This window comes from Lepisma saccharinum, chromosome 1, assembly GCF_977018435.1.
Source record: "Lepisma saccharinum chromosome 1, izLepSacc3.1, whole genome shotgun sequence".
In the NCBI taxonomy this organism is placed as follows: domain Eukaryota; kingdom Metazoa; phylum Arthropoda; class Insecta; order Zygentoma; family Lepismatidae; genus Lepisma; species Lepisma saccharinum.
The window spans coordinates 117,280,942-117,297,102 of NC_139229.1; the positions used below are offsets into that span (position 1 = coordinate 117,280,942).

Genomic DNA, 16,161 nt, shown 5'->3' on the forward strand with positions numbered 1-16,161 from the left:
GTTGTTTTGTGGCCAGACGACGTAATCACAATCACTCACGGTGGGACACTTAGTCATCTCATTGATGGTCATAAGCATTGACATGTAGAGTAAGGTATCAGTTTCTGTAACATGAGGTTGTGTGGCCAAGTCTCCTCAATTTCAGAAGGGAAGCTATTCTGGCTTCTTTTGTGTGCGTGTGTAAAACAATGCATACTGCCACCACTGGACCATTATCCAACTTTACTCCACAGCTGGTTATCCAAGACACCAATGTTGTCCCAGAGCACCGCCCCTTGGTTAAAACGGAAGTGCACTGATAATCACAATATCTGTAAGGTTAAAAATTGTTGGCCATAAAGCAATTTTCACAGATTTTTCATAGTTTGGCAACATGGCAAATTAACGCCTTGCAACTGCAGGGTAACAAGTTGCAAAAGCATCCAAGGTAAATTTGTGTAGATTCCTAACTCAATTTGTACAGCTTGCCCCCTCTAAAGATAACTCTTGATGGTTGAAAACTCAAAAATTTAAAGCTTCGATTGAATATCCACAAAAGGTGGTGATGAACTATACTGCACAGCTATTAGTTTTATGTTATTGCCTAACACACCTTACAAAACAACTGTGTATATACGAGGTTTGTTAGAAAATTAATGACTGATTTTCTGTAAATGAATTTTATTATTTTTACAAATCAAGGTTATCTCCCTTCAAAACAGTTCCCTTGGGCAACTACACAGCGATGAAGGTGTTGTTTCCATTGTTTGTAGCAGTGCTGGTAGGCTTCTGCTGGAATACCTTTCAGCTCGTCGGTTACGCTCTTCTGGATATTATCCAAAGTATCAAAATTGCACCCTTTAAAGTGGTTTTTGAGCAAGGGGCCAATTTTTGGCCAAAAATTCATTGACGGAGATTGCAGTGTGACATGGTCCATTGGAACAATCTTGGCGCACACTTTTCTCATGTCCAAATCTTGTGTTCAAATTTAACTCTCTACTGATCATTCTCACAGTCAATCGACGATCTGACCTCACACGAGACTTCACTCTTTACATAGTGTCATCAGTCCTTCTAAAAAGGACTTTGTAACTTTTCATAAGTCATAGTAGTGGATTCACCAAGCTTTACACAAAATTTGGTGACACAACGTTGCTCATACTTTTGCCAGTCCATTTTCGTAACGCACCTCACAAACACAACTTCACTTCAGACACTCAACAATCGTGTAGCAACTGTAGCAAGTTGAAACTTGTACTGAGTCAACGGCCAGCGTTAACCTAACTGCCATGTGAAGGTGGAGGCAGCAGTGTTGCCGGTTATTGCACAATGTTGCTAGTCTCATTACTTTTCTAACAGACCTCGTATGATGTAAGAATGTAATGACAATTTTATATCTACATGGTGTACAACATTACTATAGGTCCTAGGGATTGTCCTGGTGGAGCTCCCACCAAGGAGTGATTTGTCTGTAGGCTGCTGTTGCCAAACGTATGTTTTTGTGCAAACATGGCAACTGGTACTTTGAAAAGGATAAGCAAATAATATCAATGAGCTATTAAAGCCCTACAGGGAAATTCTTTTCTTCTCAGCATCCACGTGCTTCTGCAATGCTCTTAGAGGGTGGAAATACTCGTGATGGCTGCCGAAGTCTTCCTGTAAATGACAGACAGTAAGTGGTAGGAGCGGTATCAGGACAAACCTTCCAAAGTATAAAATATGCAACAGAAACAGACATTTGTTTATCACTGGATTTATTTGAGACTATAGAAGTCAATATAAACACATCATCCCAGTTAGGCTTTGTGAAACAATCTGGTAACATAATCATACAAACAGGAAATTACATTGACATGCTATTACATATCATACTTTTGTTTTTCAATTAGTTGAAAAAGTGGGACATAAATACAGCTTCATATAAATAAATATTAATGAAAAAATATCATCTATGAGACCATGTTGAGATTAATGTATACACAGCATATAAAAAGGAACAAAAATAATTTGCTGGCCTTAGCATTTGACAAGCAGTCAGCACATCTTTTTATTTTTATTTTGCTCTACAATAAAAGTGTATTTTCCACAAGCAGCTCACATTCATGTGCTTGTACACAGACCGATAAAAATACTTTTTCACATGTAGTTTCCTTTCTCTGCTGCATTTTGCATGGATCTCAACTTTACAAAGTGACATTTATGCATACATTAATGAAGCATGACTCAACAGGAGGTAAAGAAAAAGTGGGACAGCAATTACATCACTTTGTAAAGTTAAACTATTAAACCACTGTGAAAACAACAAACGAGAAGGCTATAAATGACATGTGGTTCTGATTTATTGCCATTACATTGCAAATTTTAAAAAGTACAATTCTCTATTGTTTTTAAGGGATGAATCATTTAATGATTTTATTTTATAGAGGCTCACCAATGCCACAATCTTTTTTGGTACTTTATATAAGTATAATTTCATATTGTTTTCTGCATAGTTACTCTAACTTTATTCCAAGCATACCCTGATTAGGATATGGAACAGTGCTTAAGTACCAGTTTTTAATTAGGGGGAAAAAAAACAATTGGTGCCACCTCTATAAATTGTAATCAATCTGACCTTAAAATTATCACAGGCACAGGCGAATTTCTTTGCAATATATATATATATATTTCATCTTAACTGTAAAAAAATTAGTACATCTACCAAATAGAACTATCAGAAATATTTATTTTCACTCCTCCCTCTCTATTCTTGGTCAACATTTAAGTCCACTATCTCCATTTTTTTGAAGTTAAGCAGCAGTTGATCTGCAAAGAGTTCACAGTTGCACAAAGGAACCAAACAAGACCTCAATTTCTTTAATTTTCTTTTTAAAAAAATGTCACTTCAGTATCAATACTGACAACGAAAAAGTGTCGTATTTGTGGAAACACGATTCTTCATTGAAGCCTGTGGTATGGGTTCGAACCAATGTACTTGCACACACTTGTATCAACACAAACATAACGTAGAAAGCCTAAGCAATTTCAAGCACACAGTTTTTCTGTTTGTTTTACAGACCATTATCTTCTCTCGACATGTGTGTCTTGCAACCACATACATATACACACACACACACACACACATTAAGGAACGGAAAAAAAAGTACATGCCAAGAAGATATTCATAATGTTATTAAACATTAAGGAATTTCAGTTTGCCTTCTAACATGTTTTATAGGGAAGATAAAGGTATCTTGCCCGTAAGGTGCCTATTACATAAAAAAAAAAATAGAGGATGTTAATTTCCAGGGTTACAATTAAAAAAAATAATGGAAAATAACGTTTATCTAATCACAATTCCTTCTTTTGCATTAGTATGACCAACTCATGTAATTAGATTTCTTAGCTTTCATAAATGCAACTCTACCATAAAGCATAATCATATGGACTGCAGCAATAATGACTAATTAAAACCCTGCAATACACTAGAACCATTGTCGTCTCAGTTGCAACTGTGTCTTGATGCTGATGATTATACAAAATAACAAAAGTGTGAAATCTACAAAAACTTTTTCACTTTGGACTATTGGGAACATGAAGATTAAATGTATAATACAGGTAAAAGTAAAAAATTCAGGAATAATATAAAATTGGCATTGCACTGTACGTATGTATCGATGTTCGGAAAATGTTCTGGCACATTACACAGTCAACGATCATTAATTGTAATAAAATAATTAAAAATTTGGATGAACCCAGACTTTTTCTACAGGAAAGAGGGGGGGGAGGAGCAAACAACATTTTCCCAGGGCAAGAAATCTATACTTATCACATTTTTTTGCAAAGCTTTAGTTTGATTATTTGAAAAGGAAAAACATTTATTTTACTTTCCAACGTAAAAAGCACAAGGAAGCAAATTAATTTTTTCACTACTATAAGAACAACATAGGTCGTAAAGTATTTGTTGATAACATTACTTCTGCAAAAAAGTAACAGTTACAGCTGCTTATTTTAAAAAGTAGCTAGTTACTGTCAGAATTTCTTAAAGTAACTGTTACTTCCAAATGCTTGTATACTTTCTACATGTCCATTCTAATTCATCAATATACCGCTTCTGCCCATCAAATGAGAGCAAAGCCACAGTTTGAATTGACGACTATCTTCCTAATGTTGCAACTTTTCAGGAGTAGTTATGTCGGCACAAAAGCAGGAATTGTAATTAAATCACCTGGACAAATACAACTGCAAATTCAACAGAATCAGCAAATATTGTATATTTTTGTTCTATTTCGTCATCTGTGCTACAAATGGTTCAGCAGCATTGTAAAGATGGTTTGAACATGTCAAAACAGAAGGTGGTTGACGGTTCTGTCGTATGATTGGAGAACTAGCATGCTGGCAATAAACTGAGCATCACAGGAAATGCCAAATTCTGACATTTTCTACATTCTGTATCATGACAATTCGGGGAATGGGTGGCAGAACCGCTCGATTTTGTGACATTTCTTCTACTCTTTCTCCCAGACTTTCAATAAACATTGCCGAAGAATTGACAACAGGGCTCTTGCTGCTATTCATATAATTTTGGCTCTTCTTCACAGTAACATCTATGCTAACCACCTTCCTACTTGCCAGTCCCTCTACAATTTATAAACTTGACCTGACAGCAAACTATCGGTACAATTGAAATGTTACATATTTGTATCTATTGGCAAGTCATGTATGATATGAGAAAAGAAGACAGTCTATGAAGAGATATGTTGAAGAACAATTTAGTAAAATATTGTGTATGTTTAAATTCAGATATGAATTTAACTGATACACATTGAAATGTAAAGATTGAATGAATTGTGCATGAATGATGAAAAGAACCTTTTTGAGATGAGACATAAATGTTTGTGTGTGCTGTGTACATAACAATTGTGAAAATGAAAATTAGTACTGTACATTGACAAGCTCATGTGCAACATGTAAATTCCTATTTCTACATGTAACTTTTCTCGACACACTTTGCATTGAGTAATTTCGCATAATTTTAAAGGAACTGTGTGTGGCTTAATTTAGGTCCCCTTTATGCATCAAGTCGTTACCATTATATTCAGTAAAATTTTTATGGACATTAAATCGCCAGTTTTGATTATCTAGAAAGTACAGCTTAACTTTCAAGTTGTCTTCCATTCATGGTTTGAGATTCCACTCACAATCATAGTTTGCAAACATTTGTGAACCATGTGACTTGGGGGAATGACAAATATACCAATGTGATCAGGTCTTTGATGAAAATAAGTTTGAAGAACACTGAGCAATGCAAAGCACTAGACTACATTTTGATTGGTGAAACTTCTTGAAACAGATGATTCAAAATAAGACTAAAAATATGAATGCTGAAATGATTATACTTGCTGAGAAATAAGCTCCATGGTTTCCCAGATGACAGTAAAAGAAATCTGAATTTATTTTTGAAAATAACTAGATATGTAATAAAGCAGCATTCCTTTTTATAAAGTATGAAATGTAGAAGTCTGAGTTTACATTTCCCCTGGTTCCAATAAAACAACAAGTCAAAAAAAATTTCACTCCTTGAGTTCCTTGTCCTCTTGAATCAAATGATGCTGATTTCTATATGACATTTTCTTCTTACTGGCTTGCGGACTCCATGGCAAGACTAGCAGCTATAGTCTTGTAAACATACCCTGAGTCTCACCTCCAATGGTAAAATATAAGTGGTCCAGATTCCATTTTAAATGTTGATCGCATCCCTATGAAACTCTCTGCATAAAGTGAACTTAAAACAACTTGAAAGGCATTACATATATAAATATGTAATTTCCATTCCGCAGGCAAATTATATACTGTACTTCCATTTGAACTTTATACTGCATGGACTTTCCAAAAATGGATAAAGAATCATGACAAATGCACAAGAACATTTAAGACAGCATAAGGACAATACTGAAATTAAAAAGAGCAAGTACATACATGCGAAGTTTCATTATTGTTTCAAAACCTGCCTTTCTACCTGATTCAACACCAAGTGCTCGTCAGAAATATCAAAAAGAGAAATCTGAAAATGGACCATCATTCAGGAACATCAGGTCATGTAAAAACAACCTTCCACTTATTCTTCAGTGGTTGCGGTTTTTTGTAATACAAAAGAAAAGTATGGTAAATCACCGAACAGAACCAATTAAGACCACTCGATCGGTATTACTTCCACTCATTAGTCCACGGTGAAATGAAAATGAATAAATAAATACACTTGCACACTGCCAATCCACAGATCGACACCCTACCAATCATTATAAAACAACAAAAGACATTATGAATGTTCAAACACAGTAAGTAACATTAACAAATCATCATACACTTCTTACATACATACATCAATACTGCTGCATTGACACGTTTGATATTTTTTCCACAAAAGAAAAACATAATCTTATGCTGTGTAGATCAATGAAGTAAGAGTATGCTGATTGTTGCCTTCCAGGCAACAGCTTTAGAGTTTCCTTCCAACAATGTCGCACTCGCACTAACTCGCTTTGGCCAGGTTATCACGTCTCACTTGATGGCCAATTTCAGATATGTCCTGTCTATCACCAAATAAGACTGAAGTTTATACTTTGTAGATGCTTTTCATGTTCCCCACTCCACTGCCAAGACAATCCACAAAAAATGCTCGTTGTGACTCTGCGTTCACTTCCTTTGATGGGCAGTCAAGTCAAAATGTTGCCTCGTTTAAATCACAGAAGTTCCACAACATCGTGCAAGTGTTACCAAAATCACAAAGAAAACTCGTTCCACCCCTTTCATAATTTTCTGTCCAATCCACTTCATCAGTCTTCATAAAATCACACAACAGCGGCAATATCGTTGCCTTGAACCACCCACAGATGGTGGTGGAGTCACGGGAGCAAAATAAGCATGCACTTTTATGTTTGGAAGGTGATTCTGTCACATGGAAAGAAAAGAGAAAAGTGGTATCTAAGAATAATTTATAAAATACTTCAATAAAATTATGTGATGTGATACAGTTGTTACCAGTTCATCAAAAGGAATTTCTAGGATTGAGACAATACATATTATACATGTATTGATGTTCAGTCATGGACAGTTCTGGGTTGCAACACTGTCATTAGCTCTCAATGCGATTGTTACAACCCAGAAGTGTCCATGATGGTACATACTGATATAAGTGGTATTGGTTCAAAATTAATCACTAATAACACGCAAACCATACCTTTTCAGAGCCCAGAAATCCTATGTTCCAAATCTTTGGTGAAGATCATTGCAATACCACATAAGAATTGACTTCTATAAAATTTTCATTTTTTTAAAACAATAAATGAATAAATATCACAAAGAAAATGTAAATCAAAGTTTAGCCATGATAAAGTTGCAATTTCTATCCTAACATTCACAACAATTTAGAATATTACAAACCGACCAAGTGCTTGTCAGGAACAGCTCAAAATTTTGTGTGATGAGCTATAATTTCTACACATTTCTTTTCAAGTTTATTACCAAAAATATTTGTTTTATTTATATTATTTTTTTATTGTAAACATCAAATTTTTTCCTGTTACAAAGTGGTGACATTTTACCAACTTTCTGTTCATATCATTGCACCCAACTGAGTTTGAAAAAAAAGTAAGATGAATTTATATGTTGTGTTTAATTAGATCTTGGTCTGATAATGTGAATAATAAGTTTGACATGACTTTTAACAAATACCTAAATACTGTCACAAAGTTTTAAGTAAATTGACACAAAATGCTGAGAGATATTTTAATATCCTAATAACATTACTGAAATGGATGCATGACAAATCAACATCACAAGTCAATATTCATAATGGCCGCCCTTAGCAAGCACACATTCCGTAAGTCTTTGTGGCCACGCATCAATTGAATTACGCAACACATCGACTGGAAAATGAGAACTGCTAGGTACAGAAGGTCGCTGTGTTTTTTATATATATAATGGATAAAAGCAAGGAGGGCCAAAAGGGCTAAGTAAAAATCAAATAAGGTAAAAGGAAACACTCACCGGACAGTAGGAAAATTCAAAATTTTCGCTAATTTATAGCATCATCAGTGTGAGAAGAAACAGAAGACTGAACCGGAAGTTGGGGTCCTGCAGAGTTGCCAGGTCCCCATTGAAGAAGAAGCGGTGCGTAGAACGAAAAAAACACTGTTTCGTCACCAGGCTCGTCGTAAACTGTGAGTGTGTAGGGTGAGTTGGGAGGGAGGGCAAGAGGGTGGGTGAGGGTTGGGCATTACTGGGTGGCCTTGTTCAGGCCAGGTGGAGTGGTTGCACTCAAGGCCGATATATAGGCCCTCTCCCATCTTTTGCAAACAGAGGTGTTGGCTGGTTGGGGTAGGAGGTGGATGATCGCTACCCGGAAGCAGTCGTTGAAACTGATGTTGTGGTGGTTGGTGTGGACGGCGACAGTGAAGTCCAGGTTGTGGGTGGAGGAGCGGTGGTTATTGATGCGGAGGTTGAGGGCCGTTGATGTTTCCCCCAGGTAAAAATCACCACAGATGTTGCAGGTGAGGATGTAGATAAGGTTTGAGGCATGGCAGGTCCCTTTGGGATGGAGGGTAAATTTGCCAGTGGCCGTGTGCACCTGGAGGGTGTGAGAAGTGATGAGGATGGGGCAGGTCTTGCACCTGGGTCGGTTGCATTTATGGGCAGGGGGGTGTTGGATGTGTGGTGAAGGAGTGTTGTAGACCAGGATGTTTTGGAGGTTAGGGGGGCGTTTGAAAACCACCCTGGGTTTGTCGGGAAATATGTTTTTGGTTTTGGGATCACTGTGGAGGATTGGGAGAAGAGAGTGCAGTGTGTGCCTGATTTTGTTGAGGTGGGGATGATATTGGGTGATGAGTGCAGGTGGGTTGGTGGCAGCAGGTTTCTTGGTGGTAGTGGTATGTGAGGCAGCTCGTGATATTTGCTTGGTGACCAGGATGGAGGGATATCCACGGTTAACCAGGGCCTGGTGTAGGCGGAGGTTATAATTCTGGCGGGAGGTGGGTGAAGTGTTCAGGCGCTGTCCCCTGAGGGCCAGAGAGAATGGAATTGCTTTTTTGGTGTGGAACGGGTGGGAGCTGGAGAAGTGTAGGTATTGCATGTGGTTGGTGGGTTTTATGTGGATGGAGGTAGTCAGGTGTCCTCCCTCGATGTGCACGTCCACATCCAGGAAGGTGATCTGGTTGGGGGAGTGTGTCCAGGTGAATTTTAGGGAACGGAAGTGGTTAAGTTGGTCCAGGAAGGCTGACAAGGATGGTTCTCCATGTGTCCAGAGCATGAAGATGTCGTCGATGAAGCGGAGCCAGAGGAGGGGTTAGAGGGGTTGGGTAGCCAAAAACTATTGCTCAAGTTGGCCCATGAAGAGGTTTGCATAGGATGGGGCCATTCTGGTACCCATGGCTGTACCTCGGATCTGTAGGAAATTTTGGTTTTTAAAGGTGAAGTTGTTACAAGTGAGGACAAGGTGGGTCAGGAAGTTGGTGCTGGGGTTGTGAGGTTTGGGTCTGCTATTGAGATAGAATTCTATGGAGCGGAGGCCATGGGAGTGAGGTATGTTGGTGTAGAGGGAAGTGACATCAATGGTGGCAAGGATGGTATTTGGGGGCAATGGTGGGAGGGTGCTGATTTTCTGGAGGAAGTGGTTGGTGTCACGGAGGTAGGAGGGCAGAGCTTTCACAAGAGGCTGGAGATGGGAGTCAACAAAGGCTGAGATTCGTTCTGTAGGTGAGTTATAGCTGGACACAATGGGTCTGCCAGGGTTGCCAGGTTTGTGGATTTTGGGCAATAGATAGAAGGTGGGGGTGCGGGGATTGTCGGTTATTAACATGGCGGTGGTAAGAGCTGTTAGGCCTTCAGGTGGGCCGCGGGTGTGGATGTGAAGTCGCGGATTTTGGTGAGGTGTTCGGCGGATAGGTCAACTGTGGTGGGTTTGTAGGTGGAGGGGTCAGCCAGCTGGCGGTTGGCTTCCGCCAGGTAGTCTTGAGAGTTCAAGACCACCGTGGTGGACACCTTGTCAGCTGGGAGGATTTTGATGTTGTGGTTGTTGCGGAGGTCTCTGAGAGCTTTCTGTTGGGGGGGATTGAGGTTAGGTTGGTTGTGAAAGTTATTTAAGAATGAGCTGTCAGAGGTGGTGGAAATGACGGCAGTGATGTATCTTTCCAAGGGGTGGTTGGTGGGCAGGGGGGTGGATCTTGGGAGGAGGGGGGGGCTAAATTGAAGGAGGCTCGGGTGGGTTTCACTGGTAGTAGTTTGGAATGAGGGATTTTTGGCCCAGAAATGTTGCCATCGGAGGCTGCGAGCAAATGTGTGTATGTCAAAAAGTAGGCGGAATTGGTTGGGGGGAGTTGTGGGGGAGAAGGTGAGGCCTTTGGATAAAACAGCTATTTCATCAGTGTTCAGTTTATGGCTGGATAAATTGAGTACAGTCTGGTTGTTTTTGAGTGGGTTAGGGTCATTGGTGGTCATGGATCTGGTAGGGGTGGGTTTGTCCGTGGACTGGTTGTTTCCCAAGGTGCGATGTATGGGAGTGCAGTTTTGGTTTTCAGGGGGGGTCTGTGGTGGTGTGGGCAATGGTAGAGGGGGGTTGGGTAATAGCGGGCATGTTGGTGTGGGACTGAAATTGGGCGGCAGTGGAAGGGGAAGGGTGCAGCCAGTCTGAAAAGCTTGACGGCAGAGATTGGAGAGTTTTTGGAGGTGTTTAGTGTTAAGATCACTGGCAATGGAATGGGCGGTGTGCCAGAAGGAGTCTATTTTGTGATGGTGGTTACCTGGGGTCAGCAACAGGATTTTGGTAAGGGATTGAATAGAAATGGACAGTTCTCGGGCGCGATTTAGCTGGGATCGGTACATGGCGTGGGTCAGTTCAATAGCGAAATTTCTCGCTAGTGGGAAAATCGTGGGTTTTATGCTTGGGGGCATGGCGGAAAACGGCAGTTTGGGTGTGAGGCTTTTGGGTGTTAGGCCGAATATCAAACATGAGTGCAGGAAGCGTGCATGGGACGTAGCTTTGGTGTAGGAAACAATAAGAGATCGCAGGCGGTTCAGTTGATAGGAGTTATACGTGAAAGGATTCATACCAAAAGTGGATAATAATGGATAAAAGCAAGGAGGGCCAAAAGGGCTAAGTAAAAATCAAATAAGGTAAAAGGAAACACTCACCGGACAGTAGGAAAATTCAAAATTTTCGCTAATTTATAGCATCATCGGTGTGAGAAGAAACAGAAGACGGAACCGGAAGTTGGGGTCCTGCAGAGTTGCCAGGTCCCCATTGAAGAAGAAGCGGTGCGTAGAACGAAAAAAACACTGTTTCGTCACCAGGCTCGTCGTAAACTGTGAGTGTGTAGGGTAAGTTGGGAGGGAGGGCAGGAGGGTGGGTGAGGGTTGGGCATTACTGGGTGGCCTTGTTCAGGCCAGGTGGAGTGGTTGCACTCAAGGCCGATATATAGGCCCTCTCCCATCTTTTGCAAACAGAGGTGTTGGCTGGTTGGGGTAGGAGGTGGATGATCGCTACCCGGAAGCAGTCGTTGAAACTGATGTTGTGGTGGTTGGTGTGGACGGCGACAGTGAAGTCCAGGTTGTGGGTGGAGGAGCGGTGGTTATTGATGCGGAGGTTGAGGGCCGTTGATGTTTCCCCCAGGTAAAAATCACCACAGATGTTGCAGGTGAGGATGTAGATAAGGTTTGAGGCATGGCAGGTCCCTTTGGGATGGAGGGTAAATTTGCCAGTGGCCGTGTGCACCTGGAGGGTGTGAGAAGTGATGAGGATGGGGCAGGTCTTGCACCTGGGTCGGTTGCATTTATGGGCAGGGGGGTGTTGGATGTGTGGTGAAGGAGTGTTGTAGACCAGGATGTTTTGGAGGTTAGGGGGGCGTTTGAAAACCACCCTGGGTTTGTCGGGAAATATGTTTTTGGTTTTGGGATCACTGTGGAGGATTGGGAGAAGAGAGTGCAGTGTGTGCCTGATTTTGTTGAGGTGGGGATGATATTGGGTGATGAGTGCAGGTGGGTTGGTGGCAGCAGGTTTCTTGGTGGTAGTGGTATGTGAGGCAGCTCGTGATATTTGCTTGGTGACCAGGATGGAGGGATATCCACGGTTAACCAGGGCCTGGTGTAGGCGGAGGTTATAATTCTGGCGGGAGGTGGGTGAAGTGTTCAGGCGCTGTCCCCTGAGGGCCAGAGAGAATGGAATTGCTTTTTTGGTGTGGAACGGGTGGGAGCTGGAGAAGTGTAGGTATTGCATGTGGTTGGTGGGTTTTATGTGGATGGAGGTAGTCAGGTGTCCTCCCTCGATGTGCACGTCCACATCCAGGAAGGTGATCTGGTTGGGGGAGTGTGTCCAGGTGAATTTTAGGGAACGGAAGTGGTTAAGTTGGTCCAGGAAGGCTGACAAGGATGGTTCTCCATGTGTCCAGAGCATGAAGATGTCGTCGATGAAGCGGAGCCAGAGGAGGGGTTGGAGGGGTTGGGTAGCCAAAAACTCTTGCTCAAGTTGGCCCATGAAGAGGTTTGCATAGGATGGGGCCATTCTGGTACCCATGGCTGTACCTCGGATCTGTAGGAAATTTTGGTTTTCAAAGGTGAAGTTGTTACAAGTGAGGACAAGGTGGGTCAGGAAGTTGGTGCTGGGGTTGTGAGGTTTGGGTCTGCTATTGAGATAGAATTCTATGGAGCGGAGGCCATGGGAGTGAGGTATGTTGGTGTAGAGGGAAGTGACATCAATGGTGGCAAGGATGGTATTTGGGGGCAATGGTGGGAGGGTGCTGATTTTCTGGAGGAAGTGGTTGGTGTCACGGAGGTAGGAGGGCACCCACCGATGATGCTATAAATTAGCGAAAATTTTGAATTTTCCTACTGTCCGGTGAGTGTTTCCTTTTACCTTATTTGATTTTTATATAAATATATATATATATATATATATATATATATATAATATATATATATATATATATATATATATATATATATATTTATTTTCAATGTCTTAAGCAGGGTGTCTACCAGTCAAGAAATCAATGGGTAGGTCAAGAAAGTCAAGAACTTTTGCTATTTTTTTTTTTTTTTTTTTACAGTACAGTGAATTTACATTGTTATATACCTGTACTGGGATTTGATAAAATTGAATATTTGGAAATCTAAAATTGTATTGGGTTGTGGTTAAGATTTGCTCACTTTTTTCTTAAGAATTACATTCTTCTATGTGTGAAGTAGTGCAAAAATATTAAATAAAGTAATGTGATCATTCTACATCCAGGATGAAGTCTGAAGCATTAATTTTTACTTAAAACAAGACTAAATCTCTTGTTAAAGTACAGCTTCAGTTTTCATCTTAACCGGCCTTGTGATAGGGTATTTTCATGAAATAAATTATGTTCTTAATTTCCAACTATACCTAAGTAGGGGGCGATAAATGTTATGAAAAAGGGGAAAAGGTCAAGGAAAAAGGAAAGAAAAGTCAAGAATTTTGGATTTGTTATTTCGGTCGACACCCTGTTAAGGAAAACACTACACAGTACAAAATACCCAACCAATACCATCCCATCGGTTTACAATCAGATACATTCCATACATCCCCATTCTACACAATCATCCCAGCACAGATTGGTTTTTGCTTGACATTTCTACAGTTGGAGGTATCTTCATCCTCCATTAACAGGGTGGCCACTTTAGTACAACGATAAAATTAAAGTATAATTCCCGGTTTTAAAGGCGAACGTACCGCTTCTCACCACCGCCTGCCCCCCTCCCAACAAAATAAATGAATTGAGAGAATTCTGTTATTTTCCATGTAGCTTTCTTTCTCTTCCTTGATAAAAATAAAAGCTAAACTGTGAAATACCTGCCTCAGAGCATTTATAAATACGAATAAGTTCAATTTGATTTGGATTAATAAAAGTTGCAATTTTTCACATCTATGGAGAAAAATTCACACAGGATTCATGCATAATTCCTGGAGCCAAAAATTCAAGTATAATTCCCAGAATTCAAGTAATTCCCGGTGAGTAGCCACCCTGATTAACCAAGAGACCATCTCTCCTACACACACTGTACAATATTAAGTAAGTTTTACCTAGTTGAAATATCTACACTGGTCCCTGGGTCAACAATTGCTCCTTCGTAAACCCAAAAACCAATATTTTATTAGTGAACCCTCACACCACATTTAATGACGCTTTGCAGACAAGGATGATTATCCAATATCTCCATTAGAAAGCATTGGGAGAGAACATATGTACAGAAAATGACCATTCAGTAACAATTCTAGCGTCTATTTATTTTTTCCCCAACCCCAACTTCTAACATTTTGTAACTCCTGGAGGTACATTGGACAATGGTTTGGGTCCAACCACTTTCGACGGTAGGCCTTACCCTCTGAGCACAAAATTGACAACATTGTCAAAAACTTCTGTTTTGTTTCTCTGTCTTTGTTCTTTATCTGACTACTCTAGTCCTGGATGCCATATTTTACCGTATTACAGTCATATCTAGGAAGCATAATTGAGAGAAGTGGTACAGTCATATCTAGGAAGCATAATTGAGAGAAGTGGAAGAATAGATGAAGAGGTAAACAGAAGAGGACAAATGGGGGTGGACTATATCAAAGCGTTCGAAGATTAATATGGAACAGGGATGTGCCTGTGAAATGCAAGAAGGTACAGAGGCTGTTCAGCGTATATTTGACCAAACGCGATTCCTTCCCCCCTGCACTCAGAATGAACTCGCCCAACCTTGGTCAGGCATGTTTGTCAGGGTAGTGGGTGAGCTGTAAAAAGAGTGGTTGTGTTTTCTCGCTGGGCCAAAAATCCTGCCCAAACTGAGCCACTTTTGGGAGGAGTGCGTTGTATAACTTTTCCAAGTGTTTGCATTTTCTCGCTTGGCCGAAAATGCTGCCAAAACTGAGTCGCTTTTGGGAAGGTTATGTTGTAGCCCTTTATGACGCAAAGTTCAGTGTGTCAATGATCAGGAAGTAGTGTAAGAGCAAGGATTGTGACGTTAGTTTGACTTTATTCAAGAATGTGATCGGTAAGTATAAGGATTGCATGGCCCCAGCGTCCGGTTCTCCAACAAAGGGGACGAGAACACAGCCGTGAACACAAGCCACCACCAGTATGTAGGTGCAAGGTGCGGTTAACAGTTTCCAAAGACATAGTTAGATGATTCGCCATCTGTCTTTGGGTCGGTGGATTCTCTTGAATGGCCATTCATCAAAGTTTCGCCTGCATACTGGTGGTGGCTTGTGTGCACGGCCGTGTTCTCGTCCCCTTTGTTGGAAGACCAGGAAAAAATGGAGAGGCTTGACTTCTATGCCAACCCAGCCAGAGGCAGGAAACGGCAAAGGATAATGACAGTGTCATAAAATATTTAAACCTTGTCTTGTTCAGTGTATGTTTTCCTTTTTCTACCACAACTGGATGAAAAAGGTTCTCAAAACTCTTTCCTTTTCTCCCACCCATCAAGGCTTCCCTGATAGCGCAGTGGACGATGATATTGCCTTGTAATCAACAGGTCGTGGGTTCAATTAGTCATGGAGGTACAATGGACAATGGTTTAGATCCCACTTTCAACTGTAGGCCTTTGTCTTGATCAGCTTATGAGAACACAAAATGGGCAATATCATCAAAAACTTTGGTTTTGTCATCTACCACATGTAACAGAAAACTGTCTGAGTTGACTGTACCAAACACAGCATAAATAATAAACTTATGATTCCATTTCACACAAATTGTGTTCCCTAGGCACTTACCCTCAGTCTACGTATGCCAGCTCTAGTAATCAACTGGCAGTCATACAGTTCGATACGTTGAAGGTTATGACAAGACACTAAATGCTCGAGAGAAGCATCTGTAATCAAAGGGCAATTATCCAGCTCCAAAACGGTCAGATTCTCAGCTGAACAGGGAGACATGCCCAGTTGCCGAATACCTTCGTCTGTTATCAACTCGCAATGGGATAAGCTCTGTGAAAGAAAACAAGTGCACTCTTTACAACACAACATAAATTAAAGTTTCGAGACAATATAAAATATCATTGCGAAACCCATTCTTACATTATCAACATGTTTCTTTTGATTTATGTTCTGTTAATTTTGGTGACCTCTTCCACCACCTACATTGGAATTTGGTCACTTGTAACACAAACAGATGTGTATATCAGAAGTACTCCTCGACATTTATGAAC

At 40.6% G+C, this 16,161-nt stretch overlaps 1 protein-coding gene across 7 annotated transcripts in view; it reads right to left on the reverse strand.

The window, feature by feature from the left end:
* Positions 1 to 1,725: 1,725 nt before the first annotated feature.
* The window catches only part of LOC145999962 (F-box/LRR-repeat protein 20), a 40,049-nt gene continuing 25,613 nt past the window's right edge, over positions 1,726 to 16,161 (reverse strand). For all 7 annotated transcript variants that reach the window (XM_083137286.1, XM_083137264.1, XM_083137291.1 and 4 more), the window contains 2 exons: positions 15,728 to 15,940; positions 1,726 to 6,909 (listed from right to left, as the gene is read on the reverse strand). In XM_083137286.1, the coding sequence (XP_082993412.1) occupies positions 6,802 to 6,909; positions 15,728 to 15,940 (321 nt within the window). In that variant the 3' untranslated portion in view covers positions 1,726 to 6,801. The remainder of the gene's footprint in view (positions 6,910 to 15,727; positions 15,941 to 16,161) is intronic.